The 17,027-nt window shown below is 47.8% G+C and overlaps 2 gene segments (V, D, J or C); both read right to left on the bottom strand.

The window, feature by feature from the left end:
• Positions 1–917: 917 nt before the first annotated feature.
• On the bottom strand, positions 918–2,654 carry LOC117874368. The segment is given in 3 exon segments: positions 918–934; positions 2,165–2,464; positions 2,559–2,654. Coding segments are annotated over 3 exon segments (375 nt in total).
• Positions 2,655–7,783: 5,129 nt separating this feature from the next.
• Positions 7,784–8,275, bottom strand: LOC117874314. The segment is given in 2 exon segments: positions 7,784–8,109; positions 8,203–8,275. Coding segments are annotated over 2 exon segments (384 nt in total).
• Between the last annotated feature and the right edge of the window lie 8,752 nt (positions 8,276–17,027).

Raw genomic sequence — 17,027 nt, 5'->3', positions numbered from 1 at the left:
CTAGGTGAAGGTACATTTGCAGGCTCGGGACCAACACTCACTCACCCTTATACAGAATGTCCCCCCACTGACACTACCCTCATTTGCTGCTGGTCACATTGGAGATTTGTTCAATGGACAGTGTCATCATTATGGCACTCGAAGGAGGGTGCAGCCAGACCTCTTCCTCTCCCTCTCTGCCCCTAGTGGTGCTCAGCAGCAGGAAAGGGCACCTGCCAGGGACTGGTATGGTGAACTGCTCTGACTCCCTTATTCTCCCAATTATTTTGGTGCCACCTCTCTGCAGCTCTATCACACTGTCCTTCTTGGCTGCAGGCCCAGCAACACAAGGCCGTGTGATTTGATTGGAGGTGAGGAATCACCAGGACGAGTGGGAATGAACTCAGTGACTGAATTTTGGAATAAGTCTCAAGGAAGGAAGAAAGAAAAGGGGTGGGGGGAAGAAATATAAAAGTATAGAGACAGAGAACGGAGGGCAATGGAGAGAAACCCCCTAACCCAGAGACTGATGGTGTGAATGGGCCAGGGATCTGGTATGGCAGCTCCCGGATATGTTTACAGCCCTTTTGGAGACATCCCATATATCCCAGAGAGTTTGTCTGGGAACCCTGGCCCTGCCATTGCCTTCTGATTCCTAGGCACAGACAGCTGCTTCTACTTTCTCCCCTGCTTCTGTCTCTGGGATTTTGCTTTCTGTCTCTGGGCTCCATGTCACAATGCAGTGCTGCAGGTGCAGTAATACACAAATGAGTGAAAGGTTGTTCCATTTTAAGTCCCAGTTTTTCTTGCTCCTCAGGGCTGTCATGGGCTTGGCTGTGAAGTTGGTCCCAGATATATTCCCAGTAGGGTAGAAGAGTCCCTCCAGCCCACTGCTGGTACCAGTACACCCACTTGCAGAGGAAGGGCAGCTGCTCCACTTAGAGGGAGCCGAACCCTGGAGAAAAATGGGAAAAAACTGACAAAACCATAAGGGGACAAATGAGGGTAGAATATGAGGAGAGAGAGAGAGAAAGAAGGGAAAGATTAAATGAAAGAAAATTAAAAAAATTGGAAAGAGTGATGAAAGAGGGAGAGAAACACTGAGAAGCAGAAAAAGACAGAAAACAGAAAGGACAGTCACCTTTCTTGTGGGAGATTCGATGTCCCTGTAGACTGAACAGACAGGGCATGCACTAGGAGACTCATCTGGGATTCACTCTTGGGTCTCACAGGTCTCAGGTGGATGCATTTTACCCACAAGTCACTGCTGCTTGATGATTCACTTCCTAACCCCCCCAGTGTCTCAAAGCAGATGAGATGTTTCAGAATCTCCTGGAGACAGGTGCCCCGGTCCCTTTCTTCTGGATGATGCCTTCCTGCTACTAACATGGGAATGAGATTTTCTTCTGAGGAATGATGATGAGGAACACACCATCAAGATAGCACACATGTGTCTCTACATAGCAGGCCACAGATCCTAGGTACAGACACGGGACTGACACCCAGTAAATAGACACAACTACAGTCACTCTGGTGCAGGCCTCATATGCATTTAATTCAGATTTTCATATTGTAGCTGATTTTTATATTATCTTTCTCTCAGTGTATGTGTGTGAGTGCAGGTGTTTATCAGTCTATTTTCTGGGAAGAAAGACAAAGAAACCAAAAAATACACCATTTCTTATTTTAATAAACCTAACTGGTTAAAGGTTACACCTCTGAGCAAATAATCCAACATGTGCAGAAGGCACTGAGCAGCGTGGGGCGTGTCAGTGTAACACATTGGTTAGTGTGTGTGATCATGGCTCCCCCTAAAGATGGGCTGGCAGAGCTGATGAGAGTGAATAGGAAAAGGAGAGAACACACATGACCGGAGTGCAGGTGTGTCCTGTGTGGGGGGTGCATATGAAGGAGAGAGTTAGCAGCGTGTGCAGCAGGGAGAAACGTGATGGGGGCTGCTGCTGATGGGAAGAATAACGGTGTCCCTGACTGACAAGGAGTTCTCCCTTGAGGGGTCTCTGCACTGTTGATTTTAGCCCATCTCCCTCCCACTGGATAACTAACCAGTCCCCCCCAGAACCTCTTGGTTTCAGATTCCTGGTGCTGGGATATGGTTCCCCCATTGGAAGAGACATCTCTGAACCAGGGGAGGTTTTTTGTGGCCATCTCCACTCTGTTCTCTCACTGTGCCCTGTGCTGCAGGTGCAGTAGATGGTCTGGGACTGAGTCACATTCTTTATCTCCAACCTGAGCTCCGTGTTACTGACCCGCTCAGACCTGTAGGATGTTTCCATCAAGGATATTTCCTCAGGGCCACCCTTGGTTCCTGATTGCACCAGGAAGTGCAGCTGGTTTTGGACATCCTGCAGATACCAGCTCATCCAGGGGTAGGTTGTGTCCTTCAAGGTGCAGGTCACTGATTCCGATGCTCCCAACTGCACCATTAAATATGGGGATGACTGCTCCACTAATCTGCCTCCTGCACCTGAAAGACAAATGAGGATACCCCATAGGGTGATGAACCTCTTCAGGGAGCCTGACCCCACCTGGGTGGCTGCTGCAGGGATTCCCAGTCACACCTGAGAGGGCAATGGCTAGCAGCCCCATTAGCAGAGAGAGGAGCTGCAGCAGCTCCATGTCCCCGTCAGAATCTGCACAGGAAAGTGTATGTGGGGTGTTTTCAGAGCCCGGGGAGAGGCGAGGATGAGACTCTCACATCCCTTCTTTGTAATGAATAGGTTTGGCCAGAGGTGTCAGTGTTGATAAATGTATAAGTCCAGAGCATCTGCTCTATTTATGTGACATTCCCAGACTAAGGGGAGCAGCTCTGCCCACCTGGGCAGTAAAGGGAACTGAGAAAATTTGAGGAGCTCAGGCATATCCTTCCCCTAGAGAACAGTGGCGGGTTTGTGCGCGCGCGCACACACACACACACACACACAGAGGCACCCCTGCATTCCTGCATGCCACCTTGTCCAGCCTGTTCTGTCAGGCAGTGCTGCACTGCAGGCGCAAGGGAGTCTGTATACTCGGGAGCTCTATTATCCCATCCTGTGCATGAAGCATATATGTTAAAAGCATGGAGGGCAGATGGGATCATTTTTAAAAGAGCTCAAGTTTGAGCTGAAAAAGAGAACACTTGATTATCCTTACGTAGCAGATCTGGGACATGTTGAATGCATGGGGATTGCTCACTTTTTTTAGAAAAAATTGAATTTTGACAATGCCCCCCATATGACATGTAGGTAGGACCAAATTGAACATGATTCCCTACAAGAGCAGCAGAAAAAGGGAACAGGTAGCCTTTTCTTAGATCTTAATTGCTTCATACATGAGATCACAGCAGATATTGGCATTAGTTGGGTCTCTTGGGGGATGTACCAATGAGTCCTATAATTGTGCTTTATTTAAAACTGTGTTTAAAATTGTAAGCTATTACTTTACATTTTGGGAGGTTTTCCTGGTCCTGTTAGTGAAGAATGTGATCTGGACCTAGCAACATTCAGTCTGCAGCCAGCCAGCCTAAAGTAAGGTAGGGTCAGGGCCGGCTTTAGGAAGTGCAGGGCCCAATTCGAACATTTTCGGCGGGGCCCCGAGAGGGATGACTAACAAAAAAAAAAACATGTTAAAAAAAGCCTTTAATTTCTTCCATGTATTATTTACTTTCTATAACTATATAAATAATAAAATTATATATTATGTACATTGCATCATATATGCTGTTGATCAGTTATTAATGAGATCCGTTTCACATGTGTGGGTCCCTGCCACTCCCTGGGTCTTTATCTTATATAGGATCCTATTACCCTCCCACCCCCTGTTCCGATTTTTCACACTTGTTGTTTGGTCACCCTAGGGTGTGCACATGTGTGGGTCCCAGCTGCTCCCTGCCCCCCTCATTGAAGCAGGTGTGCAAGGTTACTGCCCTGGGAACTGCAGGGCACCAATGGACATGGGGTGTCAGGAGGCAGGGCAGGGGCTGACTGGAGGTAGGGTCTGGCTGCAGACAGGGCAAGGGGTGCGGGGCAGGCTGAAGACAGGGGTGTGTGGGGTGGGCTGGCTGGCTCCAGGCAGGGCTGCAGGGGGGTGCTGCAGGGGTTGGGAGGGCTGGAGACAGAGGAGTGCGGGACTGGCTGGCTTCAGGCAGGGGGGTGCGGCAGGGGTTGGCTGGAGACAGGGCAGGTGGTGTGGGGATGGCTGCAGGCAGGGCAGGGGGTGCAGGGATGGCTGCGGGCAGGGAAGGAAGTGCAGGGCTGGTGCGGGCAAGGGGGTGTGTGGGGCTGTCTGGCTTCGGGCAGGGCCGCAGGGGGATGCGGCAGGGGTTGACTGGAGACAGGGCAGAGGGTGCAGCAGGGGTTGGCTGTGGGCAAGGGGTGCAGGGCTGGCTTCAGGCAGGGCAGGGGGTGCAGGGCTGGCTTCAGGCAGGGCAGGGGGTGTGGGGCTGGAGGCAGGCAGGGGGTGCAGCAGGGGCTGGCTGCGGGCAGGGGGTGCAGGGCTGGCTGGAGATGGGGCTGGCTGTTGGCAGAGCAGGGGGTGTGGGGCTGGTGCGGGCAGGGGGTGAAGCAGAGGCAGCTGGAGCCCCGGGCCCTTTAAATAGCTCCCAGAGCCCCCCGCTATCCCAGGGCTCTGGGAGCTATTTAAAGAGCACGGGGCTCTCCTGCTTCTAACGCCCCGGCCCTTTAAATAACCGCGGGAACCCTGGGGAAGTGGCGGGGCTCCAGCAGCTATTTAAAAGACCAGGGCGGTAGAGGCAGCGGGAGCCCCAGACTTTTTAAATAGCCCCCAGAGCCCTACCCCATGGCTCCAGCAGTGGGGCTCTGTTGGCAATTTAAAGGGCCTAGGTTTCCAGCCCCTGCTGGGAGCCCCAGGCCCTTTAAATTGCCCCCTGGGAAAGCCGGGCCACCCCGGTACAGTGCACCAGCTCTTGCCGGTACGCCATACCGGGGCTGGGGCGCAGGGCCCTCTTAGGCGCGGGGCCCAATTCAGGGGAATTGGTTGAATCGGTCTAAAGCTGGCCCTGGGTGGGGTAATGAAATTTTGTTATTGTATGAGTAAAGGGCAGCAGAACTGTATTTAGCCTGTCCTGATTGAGGGGGTCACCCACTCTCAACTGAACTGCACTCGATAAGGTTTGGATGCCAGAGCCCAGTGGAGAGAGAAAGAAGTTGGGGACGGGTGTTTCTGCCAAATATTCACTAAGGGCAGTATACTATCTCATATTAAATCCTTCTCAAAGGCAAAATCTACTGTAATTTTTACTGAATGGCCATACTGGGTCAGTAATGGTCCATCAAGTCCAGTATCCTGTCTTCCGACAGTGGCCAGTGCCAGGTGCTTCAGAGGGAATTAACAGAACAGGCAGTCATCGAGTGATTCTGCTGCCAGCTCCTAGCTTCTGGCAGTCAGAGGCTAGAGACATGGACACCCAGAGCATGGGGTTTCATTCCTGACTATCTTGGCTAATAGCCATTGATGGACTTATCCTCCAGGAATTTATCTAATTCTATTTTGGATACAGTTATAGTTTTGGCCTTCACAACATAATGAAACCACATCTACCACCCCAAGATTGCTTGCAACAAGAATTCAAAAATAATAAGTTATACAACCCCAAATTATGTCATTTTAAACAAGAAATAGATGATACTGGGTTCTTTTTTTAGCCCTTTAGGGTGCATGACGCCCAGATCCACAAAAGTAGGAGTCTAAATTCCCGAGTGAGTCTTGGCCTAGCCTCATAGTTTTGCTGTTACCTCTCCCAAATAATTCACATACCTATGGCCACATCTACACTACAAATTTTTGTTAGGTCAAGTTATATCAACATACAGTCGCCACAGTTAGTATGTCACTTGTGCACGTGCCTACTTGGCTCCTTGTGTCTGTAGTGAGTGTCCTCACCAGGAGTGCTTGTATTGATTCATAGTGCGGTGAACCATGGATCTGTATCAACCATCCATCACAATTGCTATGTTTCATCTTTGTCATCCTCTGATATAGTGGTAGCAAATTTGATGGATGGTTGATATCCTGTCACAATTTGCTATTCCTCGACCAGAGGATGGGGAAGGTGAGAGGCTGCAAATTGTGGCTGTTGTATCCCATACATCGCAATTTGTTATCACTGGACCAATGATAAAGAAAAGTGGTAGCAAATTGTGACAGAGCAGCAAAAGAGAACAGGGCAGTAGTACACAGCTGTGTCGGACAGCCTCAGGTGTTTCCATGTAAGCTGCCAATTGTTATCTGAGATGAGACAAGGTCTCCATAGATCTTCTCACACCTCAGTCTCAGTGATGAGAATGTGTATCCTCAACTTGGGACGCTGGGCCTGCCTGCCCCACCCATCCCCATGGTCACTCAGACAGTACCTGGGACCCACAGGAGCAGTGCTGAGAGCAGAAGATGTCTCTACATGATGGCAGCTTTCCCCTGCTTTGTTTCCTCCATCGTCTCAGTTGCCTTCTCTCTGAACCTCAATGGGTGAGAGAAAGGAAGGGCTACTACACTTCTCAGTGGGAGGAGAAACACTGAGGTGTCATTTCAGAGAAGAAACGTATGTTCTCCCATGTTCTCCCCTCACACTGCCTCCTGGACAGTCAATTTCATGAATCTCCTGGTCACTGGTGTCTGGTCTCATTCTCCTGGATGATAACTTCCTGCCACTAATGCAGGAATCAGCATTTCTCCTGAGGAATGATAGAGACAACACCAACACAGGAGGGAACGCATGGCAGCCCACAGATCCTAGTGATGGACAGCAGATCCTGACACTCAGTGGATACACTCAACTAGACTCACTCAGGAGGAGGACCTGAGTCTGTTATTTAATTTACTTTTTCATATTTTAATTGATTGTTTTTATGTTATTTCTCTCATTCTCTTTATCCATGAGTCCAATGGTCCTATGTCTGTTTTTTGGACAAGAAGATAAAGAAACCAGAAGAATCACTGTCTTTAAGAGTTTCACGGAAGTTATTCCAGAATGAGGGAAGGTGTGAATTTAAAGAGGAATAGCTATTCTGGAATAAGAGTGCCCACCGATGAAGCTATTGTGGAATAGCTATTCTGGTCAATTTCCCTATGTACAGAAGCCCTCATTAAAAACCTAGCTGACTGAATTATCTGTCATGTGCAGAGGGCACTGAGCAGCCTGAGGCATTGGGGATTGGTCCTGCTTTGAGCAAGGGGTTGGACTAGATGACCTCCTGAGGTCCCTTCCAACCCTGATATTCTATGATTCTATGAACACATCGGTTAGTGTGTGTGATCATGGCTGTCTATTTTCTGGGAAGAAGGACAAAGAAACCAGAAAATACACCATTTCTTATTTTAATAAACCTAACTGGTTAAAGGTTACACCTCTGAGCAAATAATCCAACATGTGCAGAGGGCACTGAGCAGCCTGGGGCACATCAGTGTAACACATCGGTTAGTGTGTGTGATTATGGCTCCCCCTAGCGACGGGTTGGCAGAGCTGATGAGAGTGAGTAGGAAAGGGAGAGAACACACATGACCGCAGTGCAGGTGTGTCCTGTTTGTGGGGAGCCTGTGAGGGAGAGAGTTAGCAGCGTGTACAGTGGGGAGAGATGTGTGCTGCGGGCTGATGATGATGGGAAGGATAACAGTGTCCCTGACTGATAAGGGGTCTCCCTTGAAGGGTCCCTGCACTGTTGGTGTTAGCTCATCTCTCTCCTGCTGGATAACTGACCAGTTCCCCCAGAGCCTCTTGGTTTCAGACTGCTGGTGCTGGGCTGAGATTCCCCCAGTTGGACAGTTATCCCTGAATGAAGGAAGGTTTTTGTCACCATTTCTGCTCTGTTCTCTCACTGTGCCCTTTGCTGCAGGTGCAGTAGATGATCTGGGACTGAGTCACATTCTTCATCTCCAGCCTGAGCTCTGTATCACTGACCCGTTCAGTCTGATAGGATGTTCCCATCCTGAATGTGTTACCAGTATCACCTTTGTTTCTTAAAGATTCCAGGAAGTGCATCTGGCCTTGGGCATCCTGCAGGTACCAGCTCATCCAGGGGTAGGTTGTGTCCTTCAAGGTGCAGGTCACTGACTCTGATGCTCCCAACCGCACCATTAAATATGGGGATGACTGCTCCACTAATTTGCCCTCTGCACCTGAAAGACAAAGGGAATACCCCATGGGGTGATGAACCTCTCCAGGGAGCCTGACCCCACCCAGGTGGCTACTGCAGGGAGCCCCAGTCTCACCTGAGAGGGCAGTGGCCAGCAGCCCCATTAGCAGAGAGAGGAGCTGCAGAATCCCCATGATCCTCTCAGTGTCTGCACAGGGAGGTGTCTGTGGGGTGTTTGCAGAGCCCGGGGGGGTGGGAGGGAGGGAGGGGCGGGGATGAAACTTACACATCCCTTGTGTATGGTAAATAGGCATGGCCAGGGATATCAGTGTTGATAAATGTATTAAGCCCAGCCCAGAGCACCTGCTCTTTCTGTGTGACACTGCCAGACTAAGAGGAGCAGCTCTTCCCACCTGGACAGTAGAGGGAACTGAGAAAACTTGAAGAACTCAGGCACATGCCCTCCCCTAGAGAACAGCGACAATTTCATTTGTGCGCGCGCGCACACACACACACACACACACAATGCATTCTAGCAGGCTATCTTGTCCATCCTGTCCTGTTGGGCAGTGCTGCACAGCAGGAGCCGAGGGAATCTATATGCACACACATCTATTATGTCATTATGTATATCGCGCATACTTGGCAAAAGTATGGAGGGTAGATGGGTCATTGCAAAAGCATGTGAGTTACACAAGAAAAAGAGCCCACTAACTTGTACATGATGGGCTGAATGGGGGTTGCTCAGTTTTTGTGCATGTTGTAGAACTGTGCCAAGGCCTCCACAATGAGGTGTGATCTGAGCTGAATTAAACGTGATTACCTACAAGGGCAGCAGACAAAAGGGAACAGACAGCTTCCCTTGGATCTCTGCTGCTCCGTACATCGAACCACAGCAGATATTGGTGCTGGTGGGGATTCTTAGTGGATGTGCTGGTGACTCCTGTAGTATCACACTCAATTGCCATGTGGATGCCCAATATCTCTTACACTTGCACCAGTCATATAGATGGACCTTCCTGAGCATAGGTCCTTGTCTTCATTCTAGATTTGTCTCCGAATGGGTCAGCTCTGTGCTATGGGAATGATTTCTGTTCATTTCAATGTATTGCTAGAGGTTTTTGATTGACTTTATCTGTTTACTACATCTCCAGCACCATGTGCACCAATGGGAAGACAACATTCCTGAGCTTATAAGGATATACTGCTACAGCAGAAATAGGACTGTAAGGGCAGCTCTGTCCGACATTCAGTGGCATTTATACACACTCATATCCAAGTCCACTGAGCATTTCTTCCCTTAACCCCTGATTTGCATTAAATGTCAAGGGTCATTCCCTGTTTGAAATTCAGAGCCACATTCTCCTTATGCACCTATCTTCCACCCTCATGGTTTCTGTCTACCCAGGGCTGGTGCTACCATTTAGGCCAACTAGGCGATTGCCTAGGGTGCCAAGTTTTGGGGGTGCCAAAAAGCAGCGCCCCCAGTTTTTTTTTGTTTTTAACAGCAGCCGCTGCGCTGGGAGGGAGAGGGAGTCTAAGCTGCCGCCAGCAGCCCAAGGGTTCCCCGGGTCAGCGCGTCGCCGGCAGCCCAGGGGTTCCCCGGGTCAGCGTGCCGCCGGCAGCCCAGGGGTTCCCCTGGGTCAGAGCTGCCGCACGGATCCCCAGGCCGGGGTGTGGGGAGCTGCCGCGGGGGGGGGATGGCGGGGGGGGGGCAGGGAGCTGCCGCAGGGCTGGGGGAGGGGGCACAAGGTGGAAGTTTTGCCTAGGGTGCAAAACTTCCTTGCACCGACCCTGTGTCTATCTGCTTCGGCTGATACCATCAACTGCCACGTCCCAGCTCTATGAATAATGGAGCTTTACAGGTTGTGGTTCCTGTTACCAACAGGCCGTCTCCTGTTTCCAAAGTCTTCAGGAGCCCTTCTGGGTAAATCTTGACTCTTCATGATATAGAATGGCCTCCCTACTTGAAATCATCCTCCTACAAGCTGATCGGATGCCAAATTTGAGTATTAATTTCAGAAATTCTTAATAGTAGTTCAGTGCCCTCTACAGGGAATGGAGAGATGTTGCAGACAGCCCTGTTCATCTATCTCTCACATGATCCACACTTAGAGGGAATGGCAGCTGCAGGGAACTAGGTTAGGTTGGGGACCTCCACTCTCTCCTCCCCTCTCTGTCTCATTTTTGCTGCACCTTCTCACAGCTCTCTCACATTGTGATTTGCTGCAGGCACAGAAATGCATGGCTGAATGATGCAGTCTCAGCTGGGGAATCCCCACACAAAGTACTTCATGAAAGTTCTAATCACCATGTAGACTAGATCCATGTATGGTGTGATTGTCTCCTTATCTGAGGAAAGGAAGAAAGCTTCTAGCTCATTGCCTTCCTCTGCCTGATGGTACCACTCCATGACAGAGTACATGGTGTCTTTCATTTGGCAGGGGATGCTCAAAGATGACCCCTGCTGGTCATGCAGGTTTAAAGGTTGATCCATAAACTGCAGCCGTTCACCTGCAACACATACCAGCACAGGCATCTCATATATTCACAGATACATATATTTTAAGACAACGAGGAACCTTTATGATCATCTAGTCTGACCTCCCAAATAGCGCAGGCCAGAGAATTTCATCTACTAATTCCTACATCTAACCCACAGCATCTGGCTCAGTTAAAGCGTATCAAGATATACAAACCGGCTTTATGGGTTCCAGATGTTGAAGAATCCACCACATCCCAAGGGAAGTTTTTTCAGTGGGTAATTATGCTCACTGTTAAAAAAGTTGTATCTTATTTTTAGTGTGAATTAATCTAAATTCAGATTCTAACCATTGGATCTCATTATGCCTTTATGCCATAGAATGAAGAGCAGTCCATGACCAGAAATCTTCTTCCCATGCAAGTACTTATAGATTGTAGTCAAGTTACCTCTTCACCTACCCTTGGATAATTAAACAGATTGAACTTTTGTGTTTCACTGTAAAGCAGGTTTTCCAGATGACAAATCATTCTTTTCTGAACCCTTTGCAATATTTCAACATCTTTTTTGAATTGTGGGCCCCAGAACTGGACAGGGTATTCCAGTAATCCCGTATACAGAAATAACTCCCCCTAATCACTTCTACTCCATCTGTTCCTACTTAGATATCTATGGCTCAGCAGTCATGTGAATAAGACCATATCAGGACAGTCCCCAGAGACACAGTCAGACCAAACCACATGAGAGCTGGGATCTGCAATTGGATTTGGGTGTTTGATTTAAAGAAACAGAAAAAGTGAAGAGAAAGGAATTGAAAGTGAGGGAGCTGGAACAAAGGAAATAGTAGGAGAATGAGAGACTATAGAGAAGGAACGGAAGGAATTGGGAAGGCAAGAGAGAGAAGTTCAAGCAGTAAAGAGCAATGTCTGATTTTGAAAGCCCAACAGTGAAATCCTGGCCCCATTGAAATCAGTGGCAAAACTCCCATTGTTATTAATAGAGCCCAAGTCACATCTCAAGTGTATGACTAGGTCAGTGATCTGGGATGGGGGCTCCAGGGGCTCTTTGCACCCCTTTGGGAGACATTCTGTATATCCCAGACACTTCATCTGGGAACCACTGCCCTACAGTGTCCTTTCAACTCCTAGGCACACACAGCTCCCCTGTCTCCTCCCCTGTCTCTGTCTTGCTGGGTTTTTGCTGGCTGTCTCAGGGCTCTGTGTCACTGTGCAGTGCTGCAGGCACAGTAATACACAGCTGAGTCCGACCATGAAAGGTCTTTCAATTGTAGATGCCAATTGTTGTTCTTCCTCCAGGCTGACATGGGCTCAGCTGTGAAATTGGTCCCAGATCCATCTCCTGAAGAATAGAAGAGCTGCCCCAGCTCCTCTGCCTCCTTCTGCCAGTACCAGTACATCCAGTAGTGGCTCGTTTCTTTTAATGTACACTGCAGAGTTTGGGGTTCTCCTGCAACCCCTGTGAGGAAGGGCAGCTGCTCCACATAGGCCGATCCTACACCTGGAAGGAAACAGGAAACAATATGATAGAACAGATGGTGACAAGTTGATGAAAAAGTCTGACAGGGAGGAAGGAAGGGAAAGAAGGAAAGTCAGAAGGAGAGAAAGAGGGTAAAAAAATTGAGAAGCAGAATAAAAGATAAAATGAAAAACAGGACAGTCATCTTCACTGTTCAGCCAAACAGGAGTCATTGTGGGAGATTCTTGGCTGAGAGCTGACTTCCATATGCAGTCAATTCATGGGATATGAGCTAAGTGTGTCCTATTTAGGATTCACTCTTGAGTTGGGTGTTTTACCCACAAGTCCTTGTTTCTGGGTGGTTCTCTCTGTTTCTCCCAGCATTTCTAAGCAGATGCAGTCTCCAGCGATCCCCTCACACCTCAGTCTCAATGACGAGAATGTGTCCCTTCAACTTGAGATTCTGGGCCTGTCTACCCCACCCCATCCCCGTGGCCACTCAGACAGTACCTGGGGCCCAGAGAAGCAGTGCTGAGAGCAGGAGATGTCTCCACATGATGTCAGCTTTGCCCTGCTCTGTCTCCTCTATGCTTTGGGTTTCCTTCTCTCTGCGCTTCTTGGGAAGTGAGAGGGGATGGACAAATACATTCTTCAGTGGGAGGAGAAACACTATGGTGTCACTGCAGAGGAAAGGCTCATGGCTTCTCATGACCTCCTATCATTCTGCTTTCTGGATGGCCAGTTTCATGAATATCCTGGAGACTCATGTCTGGTCCCCTTCTCCCGGATGATGCCTTCCTGCTTCTAATGCAGGAGTGAGAATTTCTCCTGAGAAATGTTGATGGGGAAGATGCCATCAGAGGAGATGTCACATGTGATCATGTAGCAGACCACAAATCCTAGCTATGAACATAGACTCCTGATACATGACTAGAGTCACCCTGGCTCAGACTCTAGGGGCTTCAGATACCAAGGCTTCACAATGCACAGAATGTGGATTATATTCATTGCTTAATATGTTTTTTTATATTCAAAATGATTGTTTTTATGTTATCTCTCTTTAAGAACGTATGCCAGTGCAAGTGTCTCTTTGTCTGTATTCTGCATAGTAGGATAAAGACACCAGAAGAACCACTGTCACTGGGGCTTTGTCAGAGAAGTTAGTCTGGATAGCTATTGCAGTCAATTTCCCCATGCACAGAAACTCTAACTAAAAATGTATCTGGCTAAAGGTTACAGTTCTGAGCAAATTATGCATCATGTGCTGAGGGCACTGACCAGACGGGGAAGTGTCAGTGTAACACACCAGTTTGTGCGTTTGATTGTGGCTCCATCTAGTGACCAGCTGTCAGAACCGAATAGTGTGTGTGGGAAACAAAAGAGAGCAAATACAATGAGAGTGCAGGTGTATCCTGTGTGTGGGGAGCCTGTGGAGAGAGAGATTCAGAGCGGGAGACGTGATGGGGCTACTGCTGATGGGAAAGATAATGGTGCCCCTAACTACCTTGACAGGTCTTTGTACTACTGGTGTTAGTCCACCTGCCTCCTGCTGTTTAACTGACTGCTCCACTAATCTGCCCTCTGCACTTGAAAGACAAAGCTTGACATCTTATGGTGTGATGAAACCTCTCCAGAGAGCCTGACCCCACCCAAGTGGCTGCTGTAGGGCACCCTAGGCTCACTTGAGAGGTCAAGGACCAGTAGCCCCATTAGCAGAGAGAGGAACTGCAGCATCGTCATGTCCCTCTCCGTATCTACACAGGGAGGTGTCTTTGGGGGGTTGTAGAGCTTGTGGGCGGAGAGGGGATGAAACTTACACATCCCTGCTGTGTAAAGTAGATGTCTGACCACAGGTATCAGTGTGTGCTCTCTCCTGCCCTCCCCTTCCATCAATATTGGAAGTGGTTGCTCTACCTCCCCTGGCCACAGGGATAATGCAGGAGCACTTGGGGTGGTCTGAAACATACTTGCTATTAGTGAGTGGTATTGCAAACCTGCATGTAAGAAGATACATTGCTGATAACTGGGAGATAGTTACACTTATGGAGAGAGGATAGATAAATACCCAGCTGTAATCCAATCCAAACCATTTCTGAAGAAGCAATTCCACCGAGCTAGCAAAGGAAAATGGATACAGGTGTTTGTATGATATAGCCCAGGAGGCAGGTGGCACTGCCTGTTCATTGAAATGTGTGAAATGTGGATATCAGGAAATTCTCTGCTGGGACTAAATACATAAAGGAATTTTTCCAGCTACTGAATTCAGTCTAAGCTGTTGCTACATCTTTGCAAGAAAAGTATGTGGCCACAAAGTAGCAACATTACTCCAGAAATCTTTTCTATAGCAGCGTAGGATTTGGATAGGATGTCTCACTCATGCAGAAGGCTGGATGGATGGCCTGGCTTTGTGTAATGTTGAATACTCAGTGTTATGCAACACATTATAATGTAACACAATGTAATACCATACATTTCATTGTAATATCATCCAGTGTAGCATAATATAGTACTGTGCAAAACATTGCAATGTGACACAACAGAGTATGATGCAATACAACACCATGCAATGCAATACGATACAATGCATGTATATGCAGTTTCTTGCATAGCCAATAACACAAACTATCTTCCAGGGAGAGGGAATGTTAAGTGAAAAACAAGTGAAAAACGTCAGGGTGCATAATAAAGGAGAGATGGGACTGAGTGCATTGGTGCAAGGGGAGCAGAGGGAAAGGCACAGCTTTATTTAGAGGGAGCAATGGGAGACAGATTGGGCTGTGTGGGGCAGTAAGTGGATATAAGATCAGGGAATAGTGAGTTGGGAGAAGATCTAAAAAACAGAGTCTGTGATTTTTAATTGAATTCAGGGACAGCCGGGAAATGTGAATGTTGGTGAGGATGCTCCAGACATACAACATGACATCTCCCCCAGGCAACATTTACCCTTATTCTGTTCAGGTAACTCTTCTGCATGTGTATCCTGTGGCTGGGATAGTCTGAGCTGTCATAAGCCATCCTGCAAGTCACAGTTCTGTTTCACCCTGAGCTCTGACATGTTCTCCTGAGAGCTTGTTCCACCTTTGACCTCTTCCCCTCTCTTATCTAACAACCGTTTCCCTCAAAACTACAACCTTTGACTTGACCTGATTTGACTGTCCATGCCTGAGTTGGCTCCCTCTGTCTAATCCTGCATTTCTGACTGTTTCCATAATCTCTTCCTGAACAGCGTGCAAGTCCCTCATTCTTAACATGGCAAAAACTGAGTACCTTATTCTTCCTCCTAACCCCTGTCATCTTACCTTGCGCTCCTTTGCTTTTGACAGTGTCACCCTCCCTCTCACCCAAACTTGAACCCTGGGGATCGTCTTTGACTCCTCCCACCCCAGCTGTGTCCAAATCCTCCCACTTCTTCCTCCACAACTTATCAGTTACCAGACCCTTCTCTCTGCCCAGACAACCAAAACATATTTTCAGGCCCTGAACATTCCCCATGTTGACTGCTGTTACCTCCTCCTCCTCTCTGGTCTCACTGATACCCATTTTGCAAAAACTCTGCTGTATTCAAAATGCATCTATAACATATTTGTGTGGGCCAGAAAGACAATTTTTCAACCACAGCCCAAATGTAACTGACAAGCTTTTATAAGTATGTCTTCACAATATGGAGCACATACTGATGGCATTACTTGTTCCTCTGCAGGCATTTGGGAAGCAGAAGGATGGTGTAAGGAGGTTGTGATGCTGGTAAACCAAGTGCCAGCTCTGGCCAACGCCATATGCATTAACTAAGAACTGACAAACTCATAGCTGGAAACCAAACCAGCTCACTTGTATGCTAGTTTTCTTCAAAACAGCTATTAGTCTTATAAGAATGTATTTAGAGTTTAGACTCTACGAAATGCTTGTAAATTGTTGCATGCATTAATCTCACTTGTAATGTCTGTATTCCATGCTACAAGGTAAAATATAAGTTTGTTTTGTAATTGTACAAATGCCTGCTCTGAATTTGTGAACTCAGATGGGAAGAGTGACTCCCCTGCCCATCCTGAAAGACTATCAAATTTAAGTGGGCCATCATAGGACAAAAGCTTTGTGAATTGGTCCATCTATCCATGGAGAAGTACATTCAGAAGACCTTATTCCATAGATTTCAATGCTGTTTGGACTCTCACAGGGGCTGGAGCTAAGAAACAAAAAGCAGAGAGCCCCAAGGTCGACCTGAGTTAAGCCCTAAAAAGACATTTAGTGGTGACTGATTACTACATCTCTGTCACCTTTTGAATCACAGACTGAAGCTCATTTGTGCATATATGTTTGCTTGCTTTAAACTGTAAATAACTCTCATTTCTTTTTCCTTGTTAATAAATCTTTAGTTAATTTATTACAGGGCTGGCTACAAGCATTGTCTTTGTTGTGACTTCTAAGGTACAAATTGATGTGGGATAAGTGACGGTTACTTGGGACTGGAAGGAATCTGAATATTTTGTGATTTTTGGTGTAAGTGACCATTTATCACTTAGTCCAGCTTGCCTGGGTGGCAAGGTAGACTGGAGTGCCCACGTGGACTGTCTGTGACTCCATGGTAACACTGTTATAGTGATCCAGGAGTTCACATTTGTTACTGGGTTAATGAAACCTGATTATGGAACATACCACCAGTTTGGGGTGTTTGATCTGCTTTTGACAGTCTGCCCTTTTCCTTCTGTGGGTGTCTCTGTCTCCTGTGTTACACAGCTCCTCAAGGCTGCTATTGTGCTGCTGGCCTTATGGATTTGAGCCTCCTCCTTTCACTCTACACCTAGCTCTTCTGCTCTTTTAGTCTTCTAAAGGCGTTTTTTATCTCATTTAGCTCCTCTTTCATTTCATAATCTTGCTTGGCATGTTTCTCATTGTCAGTTTGTGTGGTTTGTTCCTGTTCCTGGATATATCTCCCATGCCAGTCACCACTGATATGGAGACAGGGAGTCTTGCCCAAATCCTCCTCCTTAAAAGAAACCATGCAA

This window comes from Trachemys scripta, chromosome 1 (assembly GCF_013100865.1).
Source record: "Trachemys scripta elegans isolate TJP31775 chromosome 1, CAS_Tse_1.0, whole genome shotgun sequence".
In the NCBI taxonomy this organism is placed as follows: Eukaryota; Metazoa; Chordata; order Testudines; family Emydidae; genus Trachemys; species Trachemys scripta.
Note: the sequence above shows the minus strand (reverse complement) of the source record. Positions and strands in the feature narration are given on the sequence as shown.